This window comes from Tachyglossus aculeatus, chromosome 6 (assembly GCF_015852505.1).
Source record: "Tachyglossus aculeatus isolate mTacAcu1 chromosome 6, mTacAcu1.pri, whole genome shotgun sequence".
Taxonomy (NCBI): Eukaryota; Metazoa; Chordata; class Mammalia; order Monotremata; family Tachyglossidae; genus Tachyglossus; species Tachyglossus aculeatus.
The window spans coordinates 34,079,293-34,097,572 of NC_052071.1; the positions used below are offsets into that span (position 1 = coordinate 34,079,293).

Genomic DNA, 18,280 nt, shown 5'->3' on the forward strand with positions numbered 1-18,280 from the left:
TCCCTCCTTCTGGATTCTCTCCTCCAGCTAAGTTTTAGCCTGGCTTAAGTAGAGTGTCATTTCATATTCATTCATTCATTTTCTCAATCAATAGTATTTATTGAGCACTTACTGTGCTCAGAGCACTGTACTAAGAGCTTGGGGGAGTGCGTTATAACACTAAACAGACACATTGCCTGCCCACAACGAGTTTACAGGGGATGATTCACATGCAACATCCTCAACATCCAGAGAAGCAAGTAATGCAACATCCTCAACATCCAGAGAAGCAGTGTGGGATAGTGGAAAGAGCACAGACCTAGAAGTCAGAAGGACCTGGGTTCTAATCTCAGCTCCACCACCCATCTGTTGCGTGACCTAGGACAAGTCACTTAACTTCTCTATGCTTCAGTTCCCTCATCTGTAAAATGGGGATTAAGACTGTAGGCACTGTGTGGGACAGGAACTGTGTCCAACCTGATTTCAGCTTGCATCTACTACAGTGTGTACTGTAGTGCCTGGTACATAGTAAACACCTAACAAATACCATAAAAAAAATCAAATATGTTGGTGTGCACTCCTGAGGAGGCACTCAGAAGAGGCAGCAGCCAGATCAGAATCTCGTGGCTCGATGGAAAAGCTGCGGACCTGAAAGCCGGACGTCCGGGTTTGAGTCCCGGCTCTGATGCCCGTTCCCTGTGTGGCCTTAAGCAGGCCACTTAACCTCCCCATGCTTCAGTTTTCTCAGCTGTAAATTGGGGATAATAATACCTGAATCCTACCTCACAGGGGTGTTGCAAAGAGTAAATACCTAGTGAATATAAGGCACTTTGGTAGTAAAAATACCACAGAGAAACATGAGAAGCATCATGGCATTTTGGATAGAGCGCAGGCCTGGGAGTCAGAAGGTCATGGGTTCTAATTCCAGCTCTGCTACCTGTCTGCTTTGTGAAGTTGGGCAAGTCACTTCACTTTTCTGGGCCTCAGTTACCTCGTCTGTAAAATGAGGACTGAGACTGTGAGCCCCACATGGGACAGGGACTGTGTCCAGCCCAACCTGCTTGTGTCCACCCCAGTGCTTAGTACAGTGCCTGACACATAGTAAGCATTTAACAAATGCAATAATAATAATAATAATTTGATGTCTTCTCTACCTAACCCACCCATAGAAGCAGTGAGGCTTAGTGGAAAGAGCACAGGCTTGGGAGTCAGAGGTCATGGGTTCTAATCCCAGCTCTGCCACTTGTCAGCTGTGTGACTTTGGGCAAGTCACTTAACTTCTCTGTGCCTCAGTGACCTCATCTGTAAAATTGGGATTAAGGCTGTGAGCCCCACATGGGACAATCTGATTACCTTGTATCTAACCCAGTGCCTAGAACAGTGCTTGGCACATAGTAAATGCTTAACAAATATTATTATTAACCTCAATATTAACAATAATTAAATATTATTGTTAACCTCAGCCCGGACAGCTTAGTGAGATAATGCGGACCCAGAACTGTCCCAACTTCCTTGGGGTCTTCTGCACCCTGCATGACTTAAATTCAGGATGGACCTGTTAAGGGCCACGGGGGACCATGATTGTCTATTGCCACACTCCCTTGTCTTGAGCTGGGTGGGGCCAGCTTCTGAGGGTACATAAGGAGAGCCACCCTGGTGCATTCAGCTGTGTGACATTTGGGTCAAATCTCTTCAGAATCAAAAGTAATGGTCCTCCATAGTTGTATCAGGGGTAATGAAACTAAGGACATAAGAAATGTCATTACTGGGTCAGATCGGCAGCCAGTCTGTCCAGGATTTTTTCTCCAACTGTGCCATCAGAATACTTGAAAGAACAGTGCAACAGTTTACCCCCCTTGGCATGTTATCCTAGGAGTTAAGGTTGTTCCATCTAATATTTGCAACCTCTATGTCCTTGACTTTCCTTCTGCTAACCCAGTAGATTGTAACAGCTAGAATCTTTCATATCTTTAGAAACCTTTTATGGTCCTCTTGTTCATAAATTTATCCAGACCTCTATTGTACTAACTGAAATCTTCAGCCAGCACATCTTCCTATGGTAACAAATTCCATATTTTCACTACCTGTTGTGTGAAGAAATACTTCCTTTTATTTATTTTGAGGCAACCTTCTTCAAGGTGTTCTGGCCTGGTGTTGTGGGGTTTCGTGAGCAATTCTCTGGTCACCCTGTCACATCCTTCAAGAAGTAGTAAACCTCAATTGTGCTCCCATACTGAAAATTCCTAGTCCTTTAGTGTCTCCTCAGATGGAAGCTATTCCAGCTCCTAACTTTCTCGTGCTCTTTTATGTCCTTCCTGAAGTGCAGCAACCAGAATTACGCAGTATTCCGTTGTTTTACCTGATTGCAAAGCTAAGTCTTTTGTTTCAGGTTCTTTTTCTGGTGATGCTGTTTCATTATCATTGAATCTCTTTTTGACATGAGAAAATAAGCTTTCTGTGGGGTACTTCGGTAACATCCAATTATAGGGTGCAAAGAGAAAATAACAGAAATAAGGTTCAGTAAATCAATGGTATTTATTGAGTACTTACTGTTTGCAGAGCACTGTACTAAGCCCTTGGGAGAGTACAGTACAGCACAGTTGGTAGACATGTCTTCTGCCCATAAGGAGTTTACAGCTTAGAGGGGAAACAGAGATTAAAATAAATTATGGATATGATCGTAAGTGCTGTGGGATTGAGGATGGGGTGAATATCAAGTGCTTAAAGGGTACAAATCCAAGTCCAAGGACAATGCAGAAGGGAGGGAGAGTAGGGAAATGAGGGTTTAGTTGGTGTAGGCCTCTTGAAGGAGATGTGATTTTAATAAGGCTCTGAAGGTGAGAAAGGTGGTGGTGTCTCGTTAACTTGGCGGGGGGAGCCGGGGGGTGGCGGAGTTCCAAGTCAGAGTGTGGGCAAGGGGTTGGTGGAGAGACATATGAGATCAAGGTACAGTACAGTAGGTTGGCATTAGAAGAGCAAAGTGAGTGGGCTGGGTTGTAGGAAATCAGTGAGGTAAAATAGGAGGGCAAGCTTATTGAGTTCTTTAAAGCCGATGGTAAGGAGTTTCTGTTTGATGCAGAGGTGGATGGGCTACCAATAGAGGCTCTTGAGGAGAAACATAGACTGAACTTTTTTTTAGAAAAATGATCTGGCAACTGAGTGAAGTATGGAGTGAGGAGAGATAGGCTAATAGTCTAGGCGGGATATGATAAGTGCTTATCAGCACAGTAGCAGTTTGAATGGAGTGTAAAGGGTGGATTTTAGGAGTATTGTAAAGGTAGAACTGACAATATTTGGTAACAGATTTATGAATTGAGGATAGTGCCAAGACTTATGAGATAGGGAAGATTGTGGTGCTCTCTGCAGTGATGGGAAAGTCAGGGGGACAATAGCATTTGGGTGGGAAGATGAGGAGTTCTGTTTAGGACATGTTAAGTTTGAGGTGTTGGTGGGACATCCAAGTAGAAATATCCTGAACTACAAGACTTCAGAGAAGGAGAGAGGTCAGGAATGGAGAGATAGATATGGTAATCATCTGAGAAAGGTAGTAGTTGAAGCAATGGGAGTGAATGAGTTCTCTGAGGAAGTGGGTGTAGATGGAGAATAGAAGGGAACCCAGAACTGAGTCTTGGGACTTCCACAATTAAAAGCTGGGCAGGGGCAGAGGAAGAGTTTGCAAAAGACACTGAGAATGAGCAGAGAGGTAGGAGAAGAACCAAAAGAGGACAGTGTCAGTGAAGGCAAATTTGGGTAATGTTTCCAAGAGAAGGGGATGGTGCACAGTTTCAAAGGCAGCTGAGAGGTCAAGGAGGATTAGGATGGAGTAGAGGTAATTGTTGACCTTAGGGCAGTTTCTGTGGAGTGAAGCGGATGGAAGGCATATCAGAGTGAGTCAGAGAACTAGAGGAGAGGGAGATGGAGACAGTGGGTGCAGACAGTTCTTTAAAGGAGTTTGGAAAGAAATGGTAGGTGAGAGATGGGGTGATAACGATGGATCTGTGGGATCAAGGGAGGGGTTTTTTTAGGATAAGGGATACATGATCATTGTTAAAAGCAGTGAGGAAGAAGCTATTGGAACGTTAATGGCTGAAGATGGTGGTCAGGGAGGGAAGAAGGAAGGGGGAGCAAGTGTATTGATAAAGTGCAGAGGGATGGGGAGGGAGGAGCAGATGGAGGGGGTAGCTTTTGAGAGATTTCCACTTGATATATGTGGGAGAGTCAAAGAGGGGCAGGAGGAGGGAGGGACTGGAGAGGAGCAGGGGAAATTTCAGGGAGATCACACTTGATGGTTTCATTTAATCAAAGTATAACAATAATAATAATGGTATTTGTTAAGTGCTTATTATGTGCCAAGCACTGGCGAGGTCATTGGGGCAAGAGGTGGGGACAGGGAGTTTGCGGAAGGAATTGAACATCTGAAACAGCTGGTGCAGGCAATGGACATGGGAGTCAATAAGAATGGAGAAATAATGTTGCTGGGCAGAGAGGGCAGAGTTAAAGCAGGTGAGAATTAATTTGAGATGGTTGAGATTGGCCTGATGTTTGGAAATCCAGATGTCTGGATTTTCACCAGGGGTGCTCCACAGCTTACGCACAGAAGTGAAGGATGCGTGCTGTGGAGATGATCCAGGGCTGTGGGTTAGTGGTATGAGATTGGTGGAGGGAAAAGGGTGTGAGTGTTGAGTTCAATGGAGAGAGCAGTATTGAGGGCTTCAATTTATGGTCATTCATGTATTAATTGTATCAGTCCGTAAATAGATTTCTTGGTGATAGGTTGTTATGGCTTATTTCAAAATTATCTCATATAATGAATTTAGATTGGAAGTAGTCCTGGACTTTTTGACAATTTCTAGTTTGTGCCCCTTCGGCTCCATGGAGACTTAGGGCCTTGAACTCACATATCCCTCTTAGGTTGTTCTGCGCTTTCCCAAGGGCTTAATTCAATATTCTGCACATGGTAAGCGATCAGTAAATATGATTGAATGAATGAATGAATCATGGGTGAATCAAAGCTGATATTGAATCAAAATAAAATTTTCTATTATGTCCTTTCAGAAACCTTGAACTGGTTTGCACTCTGACTCCCTTATTTTTGTTTACATTTTAATATATGGATTTGGAATCATCTTAATGTACATTAATGTAATTAATTGAAAATAGTGTAATGTAAATTGAATATTTGTATATTGACGTTCAGGTGTATATGATGGCAAATTACTAAAGTAGTATGTGCTTTTATTTTTAGGGCCGTTGCACTAGAGAGAACTGCAAATACCTTCACCCTCCTCCACACTTAAAAACACAACTCGAAATCAATGGACGCAACAACCTGATCCAGCAAAAGACAGCAGCTGCCATGTTTGCACAGCAAATGCAGTTCATGCTACCCGGCGCTCAGCTACAGCCAATTGTAAGTTATTCAGCATCTTAATTTACCCCCCAGGAGGAATGTCATTGATGTCTTTACATAAAGATGCAACTCAATTGCCCGTAAGACTTGGTGCTTCTGGTTTTCATTATTCCAGAAAACATGGAAAACTGATGCTTTTCTTTGAAGGAGAAAATTGTACTTTGGTCTTGTAAGAGACCACATACCAGTATAATTAGCAGCATCCCTGCCACTCAGGCTGCTGCTGGCCTTGCTCCCTTCCATTTAACCCCATTCCCTGCTGCTTTCCATGAAGCATCAGAGCAAAGGAAATGAACTTGAGGAGCAAAGTCGGGGAGGGAGAGCTGTTGACTCCCCTTAATGGTTGGGGCCCACAGGGCTTGTGGTTATTCAGGATAGAGCATGGTAAGGAGCAGGCCACTCAGAAAATATCTGACCCATCATGGACTTTTCAGAAGGACCCTTTACAACAAGTAACTTCAGACTCAATTCCCTTTCCGTCATCTAGTGCCAATTTTCCCAACCTCATCAAATATCCTTTACTAACATCTCATGACTCTGTAGCAGACTCAAAATCCTCAGAGTGGAGTATTATCCTTGTGCATGTTAAAGTGTTCCTGTGCTTATAGTGCTTGGAAAACACTTGGCCTGCTTTCATAAACTATCCCAATTCACAGGTGAACTTTATCAGCTGAAAATCAAAGACTTTTGAGGGTTTTCTGCAATGTAGCCTACTGGAAAGAGCATGGGCTTTGTAGTCAGAGGACTTGAGCGCTAATCCTGCTTTGCCACTTGTCAGCTGTGTGTCCTTGGTCAAGTTATTTAACTTCTTTCTGCCTCAGTTTCCTCATCTGTAAAATGGGGATTAAAACTGTGAGCCCCATTTGGGACATGGACACTGTGTCCAACCTGTTTAGCTTGTTTCTAACCCAGCACATAGAATAGTGCTTTATCCAAAACAAATACCGTAAAAAGGGGCCATTGTGTTCTAAGTGATTGCCATGTACCTTGCCCCATACTAAGGTGGAAGATCGCCACCCCCGAGATTCTGCTTGGGTAAATGTGAATGCCTGCTGAGTGCCACAAACTGTACTAAGTGCTTGGAAAAATGTAGTAGACTCCCATTAGACTTTAAGTTACTTGAGTACAGGGATCGTGTCTAGCAACCCTGTTGTACTCTTCCAGGCACTTGGTACAGTGCAGTAAGTGCTCAATAAATGCCTCCGATTGATGATTGATGGATTGAAGAAATATATTCCCCACTCTGTAGTCAAAGAGACAAACATACAAAACTCATACTGTTGTATCATTCCATATATCTATGAGGAAGGTAGTTCACCCACTCTCCATGGATGTACTGTTTCCAAAGTTAACTTGAGGACCTCAGAGAGCTATTTTGCCAGGTCTTTATGCCTCTGTTTCGTTCTCTCCTAGGGAGAAATTAGAACTGACCCCTTTTTGCCACAGTTCTTCCATGTCTCAAATTTAGCTCTGTGGTGTCTCATTCTAATCCCAGCTGCCCTACTTCTTTTACATTGATGGCAAGATAAATTTGAAAAAGGTTGTGTAATCTGTCTTTGGTATCCATTTCAGTAGTCTACATAACAAACTAAATGAATGCCGAAAGACTTAGTATGGTGAGAACTGGAGGCGGTTTACTCTCAGTAAGACCTGTCTTAGGGAAAAGAGATCATTTAGATGCAGGCTGTTCTTCCTTTACATGAATCCCTATTAATCCTATTTAATTAATGCTTAAAGAGAAACTTAGAAAAACTTGTGGCCCACTGAAACTTTTTACCGAAACCCCCTCCCTCAAGACTCACAGGCTGGATGAAACTGTCAGTAAATTTGGTATTCTTTACTACTGGTTAATCAGAAATAATATCCCCATGAGAAGCAGTGTGGTGTAGTGTATAGAGCACGGGCCTGGGTATCGGAAGTACTTGAGTTCTAATCCCAGCTCCATCCCTTGTCTGCTGGGTAACCTTGGGCAAGTCACTTAACTTCTCTGGGCCTCAGTTATCTCAATCTGTAAAATTGGAATTAAGACTGTGAGCCCCTTGTGGGACATGGACTGTGTCCAACGTGATTAGCTTCTATCGTCCCCAGTGCTTAATACAGTGCCTGGCACATAGTAAACACTTAACGAATAGCAACCCCTCCTCACTGCAAAAAAAAAAGTTGTTTTAGCAAGTTGGTCTCAGGAAAGTCTAGTCTGTGCTTAAGTGCTCCGACATACACAGACTCACCCCATGCAATTAGCACATACCCAGGGCATGAAGGAAATAAGGCCATGGGCCAAAACTAAATTTAATAAACTCTTCTTCCTTTTTCTAGGGCAGCTGATGCCTTTGCCTGGTTAGGAGTGGGGGCTGGTATTCCAAGAAAAGCCTGTGTCAAGCAAATATACATACAAGAGATCTGAGTTCTACTGAGTGAAAAAGCCATTAGTTTCTAGAATTCTTTGAGGATTCAATGATACCCTGTTATAGATGGAGTACTGCCCCCGGAGTATTGGGGAAGGACCCCATCTTCTTGGGGTTAGCCTAGTGAGGGCATTTAGTTAATTAGGCACTCACTTCAAATGGGTAACAGAAATTTCTCCCAGAGCAAAGGAAGCAAATTCCTATTCTTTGATCAAGTGCTGTATGGTTTAGCATTTGATCCATAGCACTTATGTATCGATCCATAATTTGTTTGATTGCAATAAGAATAATAATAATAATGGTATTTGTTAAGTACTTACTCTGTGCCAGGCACTGTTCTAAGTGCTAGGGGTAGACATAAGATAATCAGATTGGACACAGTCCCTGTTCCACAAAGGGCTCACTGTCTTAATCCCCATTTTACAGATGAGGGAACTGAGGCGCAGAGAAGTTAAGTGACTTGCCCAAGGTCACACAGCAGAGAAGTGGCAGAGCCAGGATTAGAACACATGACCGTCTGACTCCCAGGCCCGTGCTGTATTCACTAGGCCATGCTGCTTCTATAGTAATGCTTGTCTCCCCCTCTAGACTGTAAACTTGTTGTGGGCAGGGACTGTGTCTATTGAGTCTGTTATATTGTACTCTCCCAAGCATTTAATACAGTGCTCCGCAACTCAGTAAGCACTCTATAAATACAATCGATTAATTCATTGATAGAATGTATGTGGACCCAATTTTCTTGTTTTAATTTCTGTTGGAGCAATAATGTATTCATTCATTGTCATATTTATTGAGCGCTTACTGTGTGCAGAGCACTGTACTAAGAGCTTGGGAAGTACAAGTTGGCAACATATAGAGACGGTCCCTACCCAGAAGCGGGCTCACAGTCTAGAAGGGGGAGACAGACAACAAAACAAAACATATTAACAAAATAAAATAAATAAAATAAATATGTACAAGTAAAATAAATGGAGTAATAAATACATACAAACGTATACATATATACAGGTGCTGTGGGGAGGGGAAGGAGGTAAGGTGGGGGGTGGGGGGGAGAGGAAGGAGAGGGCTCAGTCTGGGAAGGCCTCCTGGAAGAGGTGAGCTTCTCAGTAGGGCTTTGAAGGGAGGAAGAGAGCTAGCTTGGCGGATATGCGGAGGGAGGCTTTCCAGGCCAGGGGGAGGATGTGGGCCGGGGGTCGACGACGGGACAGGCGGGAGCGAGGCACAGTGAGGAGATTAGCGGCAGAGGAGCGGAGGGTGCAGGGTGGGCTGTAGAAGGAAAGAAGGGAGGTGAGGTAGGAGGGGGTGAGGTGATGGAGAGCCTTGAAGCTGAGGGTGAGGAGTTTTTGCCTGATGCGTAGGTTGATCGGTAGCCACTGGAGATTTTTGAGGAGGGGAGTAACATGCCCAGATCGTTTCTGAACAAAGACGATCTGGGCAGTGGCATGAAGTATGGATTGAAGTGGGAAGAGAGAGGAGGATGGGAGATCGGAGAGGAGGATGATGCAGTAATCCAGTCGGGATAGGATGAGAGATTGAATGAGCAGGGTAGCGGTTTGGATGGAGAGGAAAGGGTGGATCTTGGTGATGTTGCGGAGGTGAGACCGGCAGGTTTTGGTGACGGATTAGATGTGATGTTTGGTAGCTGGTGAGAGGAAGAGAAGCTTTTTCTACTTCCCTCATGTATTTGTTTTCTCAAAATAGATCGCTGTCTGGGTAGACTCGAGAATCACTGACAGCTTCCTTGGCCACCCCCAGTGTAGCACATTACATATCTCGAGGAAATATTCACGGGGACCATCACAAAAGCACACAGCATCTTCCACTGTATCTGAGAACTGTCCTGATCCTGAGCTCACCTCCAGTTGGGGATTTGTCAGGATTTGTGCATATTGGGGGCACAGGAATATGTATTATAGCCCCCCATCTTCAACTTAATGAGAAGACATTCTTTCACTCCACCTGGCATAGTGGATAGAGGACGGGCCTCAGAATTAGAAGGTTATGGGTTCTAATTGCAGCTCCGTCACTTCTGTGCTCTGTGATGTTGGGCAACTCACTTTACTTCTCTGTGACTCAGTTACTTCATCTGTAAAATGGGGATTGAGACTGTGAGCCCCACATGGGGCAGGGACTGTGTCCAACTCTATTTGCTTGAATCTGCCCCAGTGCTTAGTACAGTGCATGGCACATAGTAAGCACTTAGCAAGTACCACGGTTATTATCTATTATTAAGTGGCGGAACTGGGCTTAGAATCCAAGTCCTCCGACTTCCAGGCCTGTGTTCTTTCCACAAGGCCATGCTGCTGGTCAAGAATGTGTTTGCTGGAGTTGATGCCAGCGTGAAGCAGCGTGGCTCAGTGGAAAGAGTTTGGGCTTGGGAGTCAGAGGTCATGGGTTCTAATCCTGGCTCCACCACTTATCAGCTGTGTGACTTTGGGCAAGTCACTTAACTTCTCTGTGCCTCACTTAGCGCTTAGTACAGTTCCTGGCACATAGTGCCACTATTATTATTATTATTATTATCATTGTTATCCCTTAATGTACCCATTTGTAAAACTGATGGGCAGGATATTATTTACGTATTAGCAATAAGCAGAGCCCTTTTTGCAGTTTATTCCAGTCCATCTTTTACATGGGTTAGCATCACTGATTCTCATTTTACAAATGTCAAGAGTCATGGAAAAAAGTCCATGCAGAGGATTTAGGGTTACAACCTGCAACCCATTGCTATTGCCTCTCATCCACAGAATCTTTTTGTCTGATTATCTTTGCCCTCTGGGACACCATACAATTCATTTCCCCCTTCTGTTGGAATAAATTCAGTTGTTGTAGCAAATTGGTCTCAGGAAAGATTAATCTGTGCTCATACTCTGAAGGTATGAGACCATAGTAAATGCAGTAATTGTGCCTCTGTTAACCTCATCTGTAAAATGGGGATTAAGACTGTGACCCTTAAGTGGGACAGGCACTGTGTCCAACCCAATTAGGTTGCATCTACCCCAGTGCTTAATACAGTGTTTGCACATAGTAAGTGCTTAACAAATACTATTTTTAAAAATTGAGAACTAATTTATCTACCCCACTGCATGCATTCATTCATTCAATCATATTTATTGAGCACTTACTGTGTGCAGAGCACTGTACTAAGCACTTGGAAAGTACAATTTAGCAACAGATAGAGACAATCCCTACCCAACAACGGGCTCACAGTCTAGAAGGGGGAAGACAGACATCAAAACAAGTAAACAGGCATCAGTAGCAGAACCACATGTAAAATGAACGAAATAGGCAAAAAATATTACCAACTTCATTCGTTTAATCGTACTTATTGAGTGCTTACTGTGTGCAAAGCACTGTACTAAGCACTTGGGAGAGTACAATATAATAATGAACGGACACATTCCCTAACTTTGTTAGCTTTCACTCTGGAGGTCAAAGGAAGACTGGAACCTCTGGCTCTTTAGAGGCAAAATCGCAGCCTGACCTAGTTTTAATAATGCAGTTGGATTTTGGAATTGTATATTGAATGATCTGGGCCAGTTGTGAAGTGTTGGTTTTTAAATTGAGCTCTGCTCCTTGTGACTTCTGGAGCGACTGATAGTCTTACATGTCCTACTGCAAGTCAGGGAGAAGAAGTTATCATTTAGTGTATAAAAGACAAAATCCGGTTCACTTGGTCCAATTATGGCATAGCTTCAGCCCTAATCGCAGGGAATGGTGCCTGTTTTGGTGCTATCAAGCGATCCATCATTGGTAGCATTTGGATTGGACTTTAAAGCTCCATCCTGCTGCAAAACATGAACCAAAGCAATTTAGTTTGCTCATGAATCACCAGAATAATACATCTGTTTTGCAAAGTTAAATAGAATTCACTTCTAATGAGACCCCTCATAAAGGGGCTGTCAGTCTAATTGGGACAGTTGCTAGAGAATAAATTCAATGCAATCCAGTATCTGAACAATGGCTAAATGCCACACCCAACCGATTTGAATGGAGTGCTTGGGGCAGCCAGCAAGTCTATTCAGGATAGTTAACAGGTGTGAATTGACATTTACTAATATCAAATTCCCACTCTGAAGCCCTATATTAACTTCGCTTGCTGCTTAGATGCTTAGCAAGTGAAACAGAGGGCATGTCTACCTGAGATTTTGCAGGTCGTTTTTTTAGAAGAAAAAGCATTTCCTATGTCAGTCCCCCAAGCTGGCCCTTGGATTTTGAGCTTCCTAGGACATTTATTTATCCAGTTGTATTTATTGAGCATTTTATCGTGTGCAGAGCACTGTACTGAGAGTTTGGGAGAGTAAAATACAACAAGGGACACATTCCCTGCCCGCAAGGAGCTTACAGTGTGTGGGGGGGGGGGCGGGAGACAGACAATATAAATAAATAAGTGAAAGATATGTACATAAGCGTTGTGGGGCTGGGAGTGGGGAGAACAAAGGGAGCAAGTCAGGGCAATGCAGAAGGGAGTGGGAGAAGAGGAAAGGAGGGCTTAGAACATCTAAATGCATCACTTGGGGTGGTGTCAGATGTGGAGAAAAATGATGTCATGGGGAAGGAGATTTCAAACTTTCCTAAAGCATGCCTGAGGAATAAGTTTGGTTCCCCATCCTTGAGTTCAGAGAAGGGAGGAGCCAATCAATTAAACAATCAGTCATATTTTGATTGCCTAGCCTGTGCTCTCAAACTCCGTATGAGCACTGTACTAGGTGCTTGGGAGAGTACAATATAATAAAATTGGTAACATGTCCCCTACACACATGGAGCTTACGGTCTAGAGAGAAGAAGCAGCGTGGCTCAGTGGAAAGTGCATGAGCTTAGGAAGTCAGAGGACGTGTGTTCTAACCCTGTCTCCACCACTTGCCAGCTGTGTGAGCTTGGGCAAGCCACTTAACTTCCCTGTGCCTTAGTTACCTCATCTGTAAAATGGGGATTAAGACTGTGAACCTCATGTGGGACAACCTGATTTCCTTGTATCTACTCCAGCTCTTAGAACAGTTCTCAGCACATAGTAAGCACTTAACAAATACCATAATTATTAATCATCATTATTATTAGAGGAGAACACAGTCATTTCTATATATCAATAAATTATGGATATATACATAATTGCTGTGGGCTGAGGGAGGGGTGAATAAAGAGTGCAAATCCAAGGGCAAGGGTGACAGTCCAAGTGCAAGAAACCTCCTGCAGAGTGTCAAAATCTGTGTGTTGCGATAGTGTTCTAAAAATAAAAGGTGCCTCGGAAGTCTTGCCAGGCAGTGGCCTTCCCACAAGGGATTTTCTTTATGTCTTTCTGTATGGGTGCGTTGGGATTTTTAGCCCAGCTCCTACACAACAGCAGGCGTGCCCAAGCAAATGGCGTATTATACTGAGGCTTTGATCATGGAGACAGTTGCTGACTTGGCACAATTTGGTTTCCAACCGGGGAGAGCCAGTTCACAGGGTTCGGCTTGGTGCTTTGTGTGTAGCTAAGTGGTGGAATCCCAACTAAGTAAGCTATAATTGTTGGCTCCACTTGCATCTCGTCCTTCATCTTTGACTGAATCATCAAGAGGCTGTCTGGGGCCTTTTTTAATATCTTGACCCTCCAGTCTCCTTAAATGTATTTCTTGTAAATTGGGCTTTAAGTTTATAAGAGGCTATTTCTGCATGAGTAATGACAGCAACCCCATACTTCAGAACAGGAATAATTAAACAGGAATCTCAATGTGTGTGCTTGGTTTGGGGGGAGATACAATAGTAAATGAACAATACAATTATTTTTAGCCATCAAGACTGTTCAAATGTATTGTTCCCCTTTATATGGAAGCTTTGAAGTAGTGCAGCAATACTACAGAACACTGGAATTGAACAATTGAAATTGATCAGAGAAAAGTGAACTCAAAGTACACAAGAAAGCAGGTTTAAAATTGTCCAAATTAACTGTGAATTTTAGGAAGTTAAATGATTTTAGATCTGAACGGCGAAGTTGTAATCACTCTCCCTTCCTACTATTAATTTCCCAGTTCAGCTCACATTGGATGCATGTTCTTGGGTTGTTCTCCCTGTTGTTTCTTGTGGCCTCGCGTTAGCAGGTGTAGAAAGTATACCTGCTTCCTAGTCTGATATCCCTTTATTTAATCATTTGCTGTTAATTACAAGGAAACTGAGTCCAGTATAAATCCAGATAACCAGAATGAAAGACTACAAAGAATTCAGTATCCGACAGGGGTGGTGGGGTAGGGAGATGTTGCCTAATTCATTTAAATACCCTGTGCCTCAGTTTACCCATTTGTGGAATGTTTCAAGACAGTATTTACGTGAGCATTGGGACACATTGTTTTTAAAGTATTTTGAAACCAATGAATAAATGGTTCTATATAGGTTTAATGTTACTGTGTTTCCTACTATCACTCATGAGAAACTCCATATAGCTGGATTGTTAAAAAAAAAAAAACAACCAAAAACCCAACAGCAATCTATGCCATACCATCTCTCTAATCAATCAAAAAAGAAGCCAAAAAACAAGAACCCTCGTTTTCTAGGCAAATTAGTTAATTTTTGTAAGGATGTCAGTTTTGTTGTTTGGGTATTAACTGCAATATCTGTAGGGAGTTTTGTTTTTCATTTTTATTTTATTAATTTTTTGTGGAATTTATTTGAATTTATTACTAAACTAAAAATGGGTGGGAATCAGTGGCAAAATGGGTAATATTTCTGGGTAAGAATCAGATTTTATTTTGTTGTATTCAAGGGTTGTAAGGGATTAGGTGTTTTTTAAAAAATAAAAAAACACTCACCTTCTCTTCATTCTCCCTTTCCCAGTTCTCAAGCCTGCAGTTGCCCAGGCATGACTGTCTTTCCTCACCCCTGCGTTCCTTATTAACTGGTCATTAACTGGTAGTAGACATTGCCTTCCCTACTCTGTTATATGAACAATTTGGACTGCTGAAATAATGTGATATTTATTGAACATTTACTGCATTTGCAGAGCACTGAACTAAACATTTGGGAGAGAACAGTATAAAAGAGTTGATAGGCACAATCCCTGCCCACAAGGTTTTTACAGTCGAGAGGAGGAGCTTACAGGTTTGGTTAGGATATCAGAGAGTTTAATATAATAAATTCCATTTTATTACCTTTTTATCTATAAAATTTGGTGAAAATTGGGGAAAAGTTAATTTATAAAACATCCTGCTCTTCTCAGAATAGGCTTTCAATGGTTTTGATGATTCATTTTCAGTAAAAATTAGTTTAAACTGAAAATGAAGAGCTTTAATAGGGTTTATTGAGCATCTACTATGAGCAGAGGACTATACTAACCACTTGGGAGAGTGCAAAAGGATTAGTAGGCATGATCCCTGCCCACAGGGATTTTACAGTCTAGCAGGGGACACAAGCACTAAAATATATTTCAGATGAGTGGAAGTAATAGAATATGTGTCCCATACATAACTATTATGGAGGGCTGTGTGTACTTGAGGGCTTCAGTAGTTCAAAAGACATGACATGGCACCAGCGCTTAGAACAGTGCTTTGCACATAGTAAGCGCTTAATAAATGCCATTATTTAGGGAATATAAATGGAAAGATTATAAATTAATCAGGGCAAACCTCATTCATTCATTCAATCGTATTTATTGAGCACTTACTGTGTGCAGAGCACTGTACTAAGCGCTTGGGAAGTACAAGTTGGCAACATATAGAGACGGTCTCTACCCAATAGCGGGCTCACAGTCTACAAGGTGGGTTCACCTGGAGGAGATGTGATTTCAGAAGGGCTTTGAAGATGGGGAGACCAGTGATATGTCAAATCTGTAGGGACAGGGTGTGAGTTAGAAGTTACAAGAGAAATGAAAACGAGGTACAGCGAGAAGGTTAGCTTTGAGAGGACTGAAGAGTGCAGCATGGTCTGGGGGCTAGAGCACATGTCTGGGAGTCAGGAAGACCTGGGCTCTAATCCTGTTTCCCCCACTTGTCTGTTGTGTGACCTTGGGCAAGTCACCTAACTTCTCTGTGCCTCGCTATCTCATCTATAAAATGGGGATTAATACTGAGAGCCCCATGTGAAGCCTGGACTGTGTCCAACCTCATTGGCCTGTACCTATCTAGGACTTACAGTGCCTGGCACATAATAAGAACTTAAAAAAAAGAGTGTGAATTAGGGCATAGTGGGAAAAGAGAGTGATTAAGTAGGAGGGAAAGAACTAATAGTGTCTTATTGCCAATTGTCAGTTATTGGTAACTGCCAATGTATTTGTAAATAAAGAGGCTATTGAGGCTGAACATATTGAGTATGCAACCCAATTAAAAATAAATAAAGGAACAAGGATGCAAATTTGCCTGTCTGTAGTACACCAGCCTCTAGGTCCCTTTTCACTTTTTCAGACATGACTGGGAAGAACATGTTTAAATATGATTGAACCTGATTACCCGGCACTGTTTTAACCAGTCACTGATGTGAAAATGTTAAGACTAAGCTCCTTCAACTCCGACACAATCAGTTATACTATCAAAGAACGATCTTTGGACCTTGCTGTCCTTCTTCGAAGAACCAAACTTTCTTACTAACTGCCAGGTCCCAAATCTTCTGGTCAGTTCAGCTGCTTTGTAAGGTCTGTGAATGCAGGATACAAGTAGTGTTTTTTCCTCCCCTTTTGTTTGATGTATTGCATACCAAAGATTACATCTGCTGTGTATTTTGCAAAGTAACCCACATTGCAAACCTCAGAATTCCAGTTTCATATTTTTCAGTAGTGGTTTAGAAAGATGGGGATCCTACCAGCTATGATGATCAATAAAATGCCCCCCAAATTCCCAGTTGTCTTTCTCACCCTTGTTCTTGAAGGTGGTATTTATGGTAGATATTGGATATTTGTCACCCAGTTCCTGCAGAGGTAAGCAGTATGTTCGGGCAGTACCCTGAATATCTGATCCGTCTTATTTAGGAAACCTCTTCACCACCAAGGGGAAGACACTAGAAATTGTCTGCCTCCCCTGAGCTAGGCTCACGAATTCTCAACCACTGGGCCGTATCCGTAAGGGAATGAAAGTATTGGGAAGTCAACAGAAAAAATAGCCATTGCCTGATAGAACATCAAGACACTAAGAGACAAAGGAATAGTTCTCCGTAAAGAAGAACAGAATTTCTTGCACATGAGCTGGCCAGATATGGCTAAGAGGACTAGGGAGGGGTGGGACTGGAATGAGTGGAGGAAGCAGACATAGAGAGGAGTTGGGAGAGGGAAAGATGATAGAAATGATAATAGTGATAATGACATTTATTAAGCGCTTAATATGTGCCAAGCACTAAGTGCTGGGGTAATAATAATAATAATAGTTATGGTATTTGTTAAGCGTTTACTATGTGCCAGTCACTATACTAAACGCCGGGGTGGATACAGGCAGATCAGGTTGGACACAGTCTCTGTCCTGCGTGGAGCTCACAGTCTCAATCCCCATTTTACAGTTGAGGTCACTGAGGCACAAAGAAGTGAAGTGACTTACCCAAGGTCACACAGCCTACAAGATAAACATATCAGAGAGACTGTGAGCACCATTGGATCAGAGCCTGTACCTGGGAAAGAGAAGAGGTACTGAATCTCCATTTTACATATGAGGATACTGAGGCACAGAGAAGTTAAGTGACTCGCCCAAGATGCCCATCTGCTGTAGAGGATGATGGCCATCAGATAATAATAATAGTAATAATAATATTTGCTAAGCGCTTACTCTGGGCCAAACACTAACCTAAGTGCTGGGGTAGAAACAAGATAATCAGGTCTGAAACAAAGAGAACCTTCCACCATGTGAAGATGGGGCTTTTGTGCCAATTTTTGGACCAGCGACCACTGAAGTCAGAGTTGTGAAGATGGGGACCTATCTGTGGTCTCCAGTCAATCAGTCCATGCTATTTACTGAGTGCTTGCTGTGTGCAGAGCACGGTACTCGGCACTTGGGAAAGTATAATACAACAGAATTGGTAGGCGCAGTCCCTACCCACAAGGAGCTTACAGTCTAATCTCCAAGTAGGGAGATAAGAAGGCTCTGATATTTGCATAGGACTTTTTGTCAACATCTGGAACACAGAAGAAATACAGCTGAGTTTCAAAGATTTAATAAACAATGTGAAATAATGTCCAAAAGCTAAGGGAAAATGGCTGCACTTTTGAAGTCAGATCGAGGGCCACATATCTTTGAAAGCTGTCTCCTCTCATAGGGACCTTAGCATGCCTCCATCTCAGCAGTCGCACTTTAATTCTCCTCCACTCCCCAACTATTTCCTTGGAAAAAGTCAGTCTAATCTCTTCCTAGCCCCCATCTTTCCGTTTCTCAGCCCCTGTCTCTCCCTTCTCTCCATCTTCTACCAAATCAGCATTTATATCTGAAATAAGTACCACCATCTTCCAGGGTATCTTCGCTTATTGCACTTGCTGCCCCAGTGGGAACAGGACTAGCTCGTTGTAAGCAGGAAACGTGTCTACCAACTCTGTTGTATTGTACTC

At 42.7% G+C, this 18,280-nt stretch overlaps 1 protein-coding gene across 15 annotated transcripts in view; it reads left to right on the top strand.

Annotated features, from left to right (window-relative positions):
- MBNL3 (muscleblind like splicing regulator 3) overlaps positions 1-18,280 on the top strand; it is a 100,826-nt gene that overhangs the window by 42,531 nt on the left and 40,015 nt on the right. For all 15 annotated transcript variants that reach the window (XR_005451608.1, XR_005451610.1, XR_005451611.1 and 12 more), the window contains exon 2: positions 5,225-5,389. Coding sequence is in view for 5 of the 15 variants with exons in the window: in XM_038748440.1 (XP_038604368.1) it covers positions 5,225-5,389 (165 nt within the window). In the remaining 10 variants the exon portion in view is untranslated. The remainder of the gene's footprint in view (positions 1-5,224; positions 5,390-18,280) is intronic.